At 41.0% G+C, this 10,000-nt stretch overlaps 1 protein-coding gene across 1 annotated transcript in view; it reads left to right on the forward strand.

Annotated features, from left to right (window-relative positions):
• Window positions 1-10,000, forward strand: part of LOC138958580 (uncharacterized) — a 28,497-nt gene that overhangs the window by 14,712 nt on the left and 3,785 nt on the right. The window contains exon 3 of the mRNA XM_070329778.1: window positions 9,765-10,000. This exon is cut by the window's right edge and continues 195 nt beyond it. Coding sequence (XP_070185879.1) covers window positions 9,765-10,000 — 236 coding nt within the window. The remainder of the gene's footprint in view (window positions 1-9,764) is intronic.

Here is a 10,000-nt window from a genome sequence, read left to right on the forward strand (position 1 = left end):
TGTCATCTTATTCGTGATCATTTCCTGATTCCAAAAACATAGATATGATAGGTTGTATTCAAAACAAGCTCAGAAAGTTAACAAGAATACAGAAAAAAGCGCTTTCCTGCTTAGCTACGGCACTAATCTGGCGTGTCAATATCACTACGTTTTGCACGTGGAAGGTGAGCGATTTCCTACACGCGGGGATTGACGAAGCTGTACTGTCTTAATACAGTGCGTTCAGTTTCATCTCGTGAGTTCTACAGCTTGACTAAATGTAGTAATTTCGCCTTACGCGACTTGTTACATTTAGTCAAGTTTTGACTAAATGTTTTAACATAGGGGGGAATCGAGCCGAGGGTCGTGGTGTATGTGTGTGTGTGTGTGTGTATATGTGTGTGTGGTGTGTGTGTGTATGTGTGTGTGTCTGTGTGTGTGTCTGTCTGTCTGTCTGTGTGCCTGTGTGTGTGTGTGTGTGTAGAACGATTCAGAGTAAACTACTGGACCGATCTTCATGAAACTTTACACGAGAGTTCCTGGGAATGATATCCCCAGACATATTTTTCATGTTTTCGATATAGATCAGAAATAGATCAGAAAAATTAGTTAATGTTGCATCTACTACAACTTTGATTTTGAATTAAAAGCCTTTTCTTTACTTTTATTGTGGCATTAAACCATGTTTAGGCGTAAGGAAGCTTAGGTTTTGTGACAACAGAGGAGTAATACCTTTGGCAGATAAATACATTTACTGATTTGCCGCAGTCACCGAAAGTAAAGTGTTTTTACGTCCGATTAATTCTGAAGTGTTTTTGCACAAGTTCAAAATCGATTTTTGATTAGACTAATGAGACGTGTTCCCTCTGCTTTTTGCGAAAGCTTCGATGCGTAAATCATCCAAACACCAAGCTTGAGAACGAACAAGCAATACAGTCGATTGACCCCCCAAAGAAAAGTTCTCAGAGAAGAGAGAGAGAGAGAGAGAGAGAGAGAGAGAGAGAGAGAGAGAGAGAGAGAGAGAGAGAGAGAGAGAGAGAGAGAGAGAGAGAGAGAGAGAGAACATTGAACATTGAACATTGAACATTGAACTTTATTACAGGAAAGATAGCATTAGGTCCGTAGGACCTTTCTTACAGCTAGTCCTGATCTAAGCAAAAAGAGAGAGAGAGAGAGAGAGAGAGAGAGAGAGAGAGAGAGAGAGAGAGAGAGAGAGAGAGAGAGAGAGAGAGAGAGAGAGAGAGAGAGAAAAAAAGAGAGAGAGAGAGTCAAGTCAAGTCAAGTATTTTATTGTTTTGGGCCCAGAGGGCTTTGAAACAACGATATAATTTTAACAAAAAAAGGTAACAAATCAGACAGTTAATATATGTATACAAATTGAGCGGACAAATACAACAATACTATACAACCAAAATAAATTGGCAATATACACTTCCATACATACAAACAAAAATAAAATAAAAATAGGTTTAACAAAATCAGGTAAGAGATCAGACAGATAATATGTATACATTAAGCGGACAACGATAATATACAGCCGAAATAAATTGGCAATACCATTATGCCATGCATCTTTTGTAAAAACACAAAACAAAACAAAAGCATGTATTACATACATATACATACCAATAAAGAAACTAGATGTAACGCTAACATACTAAAATCTTAACGTGGGCTACAAATCTTGCTAGCTTCATTAGTTTTATCTTAGATTTACAATTCATTTACTGTTCATATTTTAAACAATTTGGGTGAGATCGGTAATAAGGACTAATTAATTTTCTTCTTTCAGACACTATACTTTCGTCGGTACAAATGAACAAATAGTGAAACTCATCACCTAATTCATTTTTTTTATCGCACATATCACACAATCTTTCATTTCTAGGAGCATTAAAAAATCTGTGCTGATGTATTGGCAACTTATGATTGCTTGTTCTAAATTTTGCTAATTTAACTTGGAATTTCCTAGGCAAACAAAGCAAATACCTTTCCAGACAAAAATCCTTTTTATATATTCTGTAATTAAACCACAAGCTGTTGGCGTTCACGTCAGTGTTCCATTCCTGCAGGAATTGGTCTCTTAGCCTTTGTTTTACAACGTTTTTAAAACCTGAGACGGCAAGACTCTGAGTTGTCCATAAATATGATAGACCCAACTTATTTAACATAGTATTGACATGCGACAACCAGGGCAATTTAACGTTTTGTACATGGTATAACTTCAAATGTAGTTTTAACATTAAACAGGACATCTTATTCGCACCATCGTTCATTTCTTTCATCAGTTTATACCAATAAACCAGTAACTGACAATGTACCTCAATTCTAATTGGATAACGACCAAGCTCTCCGTAAACCATACAGGTGGGTGTAGTTTTATATACATCAAGAAGCATTTTTAAAAATCGCAATTGAAACCTTGATAATATGTCTAATGAATCATATCCCCACACCTCACAACCATACAGCAAAATTGGATGTACACACTTCTCAAAAAGATCCAATTGCACATCAATTGGTAAATTTGAGGGAGAGAGAGAGAGGGAGAGGGAGAGAGAGAGAGAGAGAGAGAGAGAGAGAGAGAGAGAGAGAGAGAGAGAGAGAGAGAGAACTCAGAACTCAGAACTCAGAACTTTATTACATAAGGATAAAGGTTTTAGGCTTAGCCTAATCTTCCAACCTGTCCTTGGAACATATACAAAGAATAATTGTAAACAAAAACAAAGACTGCGCACATACCTCATCAAAGTATTAAACTAATAAAACATCAAAATAATGGTCGAGTATAAACATACAAAATATTGGACTCACAAAGTCATATAAAACAAAACCAAATACAAACAAACGTAAATGTTTTTTACATTTCTTAAAAAAGTACAGCAATGTATTGCCGAACAGGGCCATGTATACAGGCAGCTAAAGTTTCAAGAAGAAGGGGGAGGGGGACGAGGGATTACACATTCAGATTAACTACATATACAATATTTAAAAAACAAACAAACACTTAAGAGCATTGCATACATTATCCGAGTACACAATGGAAACTAAACATCAGGGACAGTTTATAGTGTGATCAAATGTGTGTGCAACTGCCTTTTAAAGGCCTTTAATGATGCGGATCGTTTGATTTCTATTGGCAAAGAATTCCACAGAGATGATCCTGAAAAAGCTAAGCTGGATTTATAAAGATCTATACGAGGAATTGGAGGAAGTAAATTTTGAGACCCATACCTCTTCGTAACATGTGTAAAATAGGATTGCACATAACTGGGCACATCACCATGAACTAATTTATACATAAAGACAGCCTTATTGTATGCAAGGTGGGTTTTTAGGGGAAGGAAATTAAGGCTGTTTAACTTCATTTCTGTAGACATGTGCGATTCATACATGATAAGTTTTGCAGCACGACGGTACAAAGAATTGAGTTTCAATAAGTGAACATCACTGCAGCCATCCCACAATGTCGAAGCAAAATTAATATGAGGCATTATGTGAGCATGAACGAACATTTTTAATGTTTCAGACTTCGCGTAATGTTTGAGTTTTGACAACAAATACAAATTCCTTGATAACACTTTGCAGAGGTTGCTTATGTGTGTTTGCCATTTCATTTCTTCATCGACAGTTACACCAAGTATGCGATGTTCTTTAACTTGCTGTATTTGAGTTGTACCTAAGGACAGTTGTAATTTAAGAGGACTTATCTGATGCTTTTGTCTTGTGGTAATAACAATGCTTTTAGTTTTTTCTGGGTGCAGTATCATGGCATTTGATGTGCACCATTTCGCAACTTCGTCCAAAGTGTTCTTCAGGGAAGAATTTACTGATTCCAACGAGGTGTTACTGGTATGAATAGACGAATCGTCTGCAAAAAACTCGCATTTGACTTTATCATCCGATACATGTAAAGGCAAATCATTAACGTAAATACAAAAGAGAATAGGTCCCAATACAGACCCTTGAGGGACGCCATGTTTTACTAGTGCAGTAGACGAATTCTGGCATTGTAGAGTGACATATTGTGTCCGGTCAGCAAGATACGATTTAAAGAAGTCACAGACCAAATCGTTTCTCAAATAATAGTGTAATTTTTTCAACAATATGGAATGATCGACTAAGTCAAATGCTTTCTTAAAATCCAAAAACAATGCTCCTGTAACTTCAGACTTGTTCATTGCTGACAGCCAAGCTTCACAGAGAGACGTAAGAGCTGTGTGGCAAGAATGCTTGGACCGAAAACCGGATTGAAACTGATGGAACAAATTTTGTTCTTCTATGTAAGCAAGAAGATGCTTGTGCACATGCCGTTCTAATGGTTTTGACAAAACAGGCAGCAAAGAAATGGGTCTAAAATTACTTGGGTCTGAGAGATCTTTACATTTGGGAAGGGGTATGACTTTGGCGCTTTTCAATTTAGACGGAAAAAAGTTCTGCTCAATACTAAGGTTATATACGAACGTGAGCGAATCCACAATATACGGTAGAGAAAGCTTCAATAACTTCACGGGTATTTTATCAGGACCCATGGACTTTTTATTCTCCAGGTTTTCAATAAATGTTCCGACCTCATGAACTGCAATCGGAGGAATGATAAACGCTTCATTGTTTATTCTGTTCCGCTGACAGTATTCGTCCAATTTTTCAAAACAGTTATCTGTACCCGGAGAATATGTTTCTGCCACAGAAGCCTTCAATTTATCCGCTAAAGATATAAAATGATTATTAAATTCTTCCGCAGATAGTTTTGTTAGATTAGCAGTTGACTTTTTCCTAGATTTATCAAGGATTTCATTTACTGCCCGCCAAATTGTTGCAGTATCTTTCTTATCGGAAATCAATTTATCAAAGTAACCGGTTTTTGATTGTCTCACTCGGTTTAACACCTCATTCCTCTGCTGTTTATATTCGTCTGTCATCTTATTTTCCTTGAAATAATCTCTCAGTGCCATCGCCTCTATAATATCTGATGTTAACCAAGGCGGAAGTCTGGCATGTTTTACTCTATGCTGACGCAGGGGCACGTGCTTATCTATAATTGTGCTTAAAATGCTATACAAGTGATTAAAAGCATCATCTGCAAGACTGAAATCAAAAACGCTCTGAAATGGAGCTTCACTAAGATCACGAAAAAATGCAGACTCATCAAAATGTCTAAAACTTCTGTATTCTATGGTCGTGTGGCCTTTTGGTCCTGATTTAGGCAAGCGCATAGAGACCGAACAAAAAATAGGCCTATGATCGCTGATACTGGAATTGGACACATACACATTTGAAACAATCTTCTTATTATCAGTATATATATGATCAATAAGAGTTGCAGTTGTGTCTGTTATTCTTGTTGGGTTCAGAACCAGTTGATGAAGACCTAATAAAGTTGTTGTTGAATTCCATACTGTTTGAGGCTTATTCAAATTAATATTAAAATCTCCAAGCAATAAAATATCTTTATTGCGTGATTTGACTTTATCCATCATCTGAATGAAATATTCTGACCAAATCGACGTTTCGGCAGGGTTACGATATATATAACCTATGAGTAGAGGCGAGGTTTTACAGTTTTTTACTTCAATCCAAATGCACTCAATATTGTCGTCCTCTAAATCAGTTCTTCGTGTTGCACATTCAGAAATTGATTCATGAATATAGACTGCAATGCCTGTCTGATTCTTCCTTGCGCTGTCGCGTCGCAAAACAGAGTATTGGGAAATGTAAATCAAGTTATCGGCAATTCTCGAGTCGAGCCGTGTTTCGCTCATCCCAAAAACATGAACTGGCTGTGCGCCTTGGTTTAGCAGCACGCATATATCAGGCACTTTGTTAACGAGATGATAGACATTAAGATGTCCAACCTGGAGAGTGTGTTTTGACACGTTTGAATTCATAATAGTTATAATAAACAAAATTATTATCAACAACCAAAAATCTGAGAACAAATTAAACAGAGATTAAATCAATGAACAAACACGGAGAAAAAATAATGCACAAAAGAGCAAAAAGTGAAACAAACAAGTTACAATTTCAGTAACTGTCTAACTTAACGGAAAAGTCAAGTGAGAAGTAGTAAATCGGAATTTAAAAAAAAAAAAAAAAAAAAAATCTGCGAAATGTTATAAGCGTTCGATGCACAGCAATTATAAATGTACCTGCCAGCACTGCACTCATACACACACAGAATATGATAAAATAAAATTAAACAGTTCGAACAGGGATGAACGATACGCTAAATTAAATCCCCACAACGCTAACACGATTTCACTTTCTTTAAGCAGAGGCATTCATAGTCTCTCCGCAAACGGGTTTGAATCAAAGATTAACACACACAAGGAAGAAACACACGCGTGTTTGGATGCAGATGTTTTCACAGTGTTTAAAGCAGCAGAATACTTGGGGGGTCGTGGACAAAATTAACACAATGTCTGGAGGTGTTGAACGACATAGTTAATAGTTATGAAATCACATCCGCGAAATCACACTCGTTTAGGTACACTCATTAGTGTATTTACCGTTACATGAGTTTAGACACCGCAATTGATAAAATACACACTCACACATACACACATACACTCACGCTCTACTGTATGCTTAAAGTAGCCTTTTGAAACTACTTAGTAGGATGCTTGGTGCATCCCGGGGGGCCACTGCCCATAGAAGGACGGCTGGGTGTGTGCGTGCATAAAGGGGCTGAGTTGATACTGCCTGAAGGCGTTCATCCAAGGTGGGTAATACATTGTAGGATATTGATGTTCCCCACGTGGAGACAAGGGGAGACTGGGATGGCTGATGTGCTGTTGAGTAAACGTTTGGTGGGCCGGTGGCGGTAGTAGTGATGGTTGATGAGACTGTTGCTGCTGCTGCTGCTGTAGTGGTGGTTGATGAGACTGTTGATGCTGCTGCTGCTGCAGCCGAGGGAGAAGCAACGGCTCTTGCTGCTGCAGCGACAGCTGCGGGTGCGGCGGCTGTTTCTGTCATTGTCTCCTTCAGTACAAGCAGCGTCAATGTTGTTGTCCCTCGAGACGATGATGTCACCGCCACCTTCAGTAGCAGCAGCGACAGTGTTGTCGTCCCTCGAGACGATGATGTCATCACCACCTTCAGTAGCAGCAGCGACAGTGCTGTGGTCGCTCGAGGCGATGATGTCACCGCCACCTCTAGTAGCAGCAGCGACAGTGCTGTGGTCGCTCGAGACGATGATGTCACCGCCACCTTCAGCAGCAGCAGCGACAGTGCTGTGGTCGCTCGAGATGATGATGTCACCGCCACCTTCAGTAGCAGCAGCAACAGTGCTGTGGTCGCTCGAGAGGATGATGTCACCGCCACCTTCAGTAGCAGCAGCGACAGTGTTGTCGTCCCTCGAGACGATGTCACCGCCACCTTCAGTAGCAGCAGCGACAGTGCTGTCGTCGCTTGAGACGCCGCTGATGTTCGAGTCATCACCACCTTCAGTAACAGCAGCGACAGTGCTGTCGTCGCTTGAGACGCTGATGTCCGAGTCATCGCCACCTTCAGTAGCAGCAGCGACAGCGCTGGAAGCATTGACAGCAGTAGGGGGCGTGTCCAGAGGTACGGTGCTGTACACGGCGTGTGACGCACTGCCAGACATGTTGGTTAGGTCCATCAGCCCGTGTACCACTCCCTGCAAGCGTTGAAAATCATCTCTCACCCAGTCCTGGCACAGCTTGCCTTGGACCAAAAACATGTTGGTCTTAGGATAGAAATGCATGGTCAGCAGTTTCTTGCTCGCATGGTGCAGACGAACAGTGGTTTGGTCCAGCTGCGCTGGGGTGGGGGTGATGACGATAGATGACGCCGAGTAGTCATCTTCACAGTCAATAATTTCAACATGTCCGCTCTTGCGTTTGTAATCTGTCCATTTTGTGGAGTAACCTCGGGAAGGCAAGTCAATCGCGTATCTGTATCGGATGACTGCCCTCCACGTCGGGAAGCAACAGGGTTTGCATGTGAAAGTTACTTCATTGTGATCCTTTTTGTGTTCAATAAATTCCAAAGATCTTTGTAGTTTTGAACGAGTAATTATAGACATGTTTTTAGTTGTATTTTGTCACGAACGACCCCATCAGAGTTTGACATCATTACATTATATGAAATCAAGCCAAGTGTATGTAACTTGTTATTCTCGTTATAATCTCCATCATGACTGGTCACCGGATACAAGTCTGTTGAAGTACAGTCACAGACGAGCCGCGTGATGTTATTGTTAGCACATCTTGAACAATGTCCAGTGCGCGAATACACACTTGTTAAAAGATTCCAAGCAACAGTGAGATTTCAAACAGTACAAATACAGTTGTGACTTTCCACAGGACTGCAGGAACATTCCTATCTCTGGCACTCCCAGGCTACAGCTACAAGATAACAGTGCCAGCCAGTGATTAATGACATGTGTTGTCCAGGGCGCGAATACTCACACAAAAGAACAAAGAAATACGTTTGTATCTTCGCAGAAAAATGAATCCACAAGTATATCTTTCACATGAAGAACATATGCACTGTTATATCCTTGCACAGCAATTTTTGGAACTTAAAGCACAGTTGAACTAGGTAAATTCCATCGAAATCCGCAGCTCTCGCAGGGCACGTCCGTACCCTTCGAGAGAGATAAAGAGAGAGAGAGAGAGAGAGAGAGGAGGTATTCCGCAGCTCTCGCAGGGCACGTCCGCGAAATCCGCAGCTCTCGCAGGGCACGTCCGTACCCTTCGAGAGAGATAAAGAGAGAGAGAGAGAGAGAGAGAGAGAGAGAGAGAGAGAGAGAGAGAGAGAGAGAGAGAGAGAGAGAGGAGGTATTGCACCTCGGTTCGACCGAAGCTAAGTTAAGAATAAATTCCTGTTGTGCAGCGGGTTAAAGTATACCCTCATACCTCGGAGATATACCTTCACTCCGGTCTGAACGACCTCACGTGACATGTTATATGGTGGAAGAAAATGCTGTCGCTTATTTTCCACCCTCAGTTCGGTAAGACTGAAACGATGCTCAGTCACGGAAAGAACTATCCAAACTTGCAAGCACAGCCGCGGTTGTCCTGTAAGTTCCCGATCCATGTTAAACCCTCATCCTCAGAAGGAAAATAAGCGACAGCATTCTCTTCCACCATATAACATGTCACGTGAGGTCGTTCAGACCGAGTGAAGTTATATCTCCGAGGTATGAGGGTATACTTTAACCCGCTGCACAACAGGAATTTATTCTTAACTTAGCTTCGGTCGAACCGAGGTGCAATGGGTGTGGGGAAGGAGGGGAAGGGAAATCGGTGTACATATATTTTCGAAACCATAAATCGTTTGACAATGCACCGATCATAGGGATGGTTCAAAATGTCCAAACCTTTCCCGACATGGTAGTTTCCGCGTCAGTGTTCATATTGTCCGTTTGTTCTTTGTAATGCAACTGAGAGACAGAGAGAGAGAGAGAGAGAGAGAGAGAGAGAGAGAGAGAGAGAGAGAGAGAGAGAGAGAGAGAGAGAGAGAGAGAGAGAGAAGAGAGAGAGAGAGAGAGAGAGAGAGGAGAGAGAGGGAGAGATAGACAGAGAGAGAGAGAGAGAGAGAGAGAGAGAGAGAGAAACAGACAGACAGACAGACAGACAGACAGACAGACAGACAGACAGACAGACAGACAGACACGGAGACATAGTCAGACAGAGACAGAGATGGTGAGAGGGAAAGAGACACAGCTATAGTTAGCGAACGTAAGTGCAAACGAGAATGCACGTGTTTAAGTTGTTGATGAACTGATTAAAGGACGTTTTGTCTTCAACACATTTCAGGATCCATGACACTACAGTCAACAGCAAACTCAACATTAACATCAAGTTCAGCAGCAGAAACAACAACAATAGCAGAAACCACACCGGAAGCAAGCGACACTAGATCACAAGATTCAAGCGGCACATCCACCACCGCTTCAGTCCCGACAAGCGCATCTAACACAACCACGACAGTGGCATCCACCGCATCCTCAGTCTCAACAGCAGTATCAGATCCGTCGCCATCCAGTACAACA

Source organism: Littorina saxatilis, linkage group LG2, assembly GCF_037325665.1.
Source record: "Littorina saxatilis isolate snail1 linkage group LG2, US_GU_Lsax_2.0, whole genome shotgun sequence".
Lineage (NCBI taxonomy): Eukaryota > Metazoa > Mollusca > Gastropoda > Littorinimorpha > Littorinidae > Littorina > Littorina saxatilis.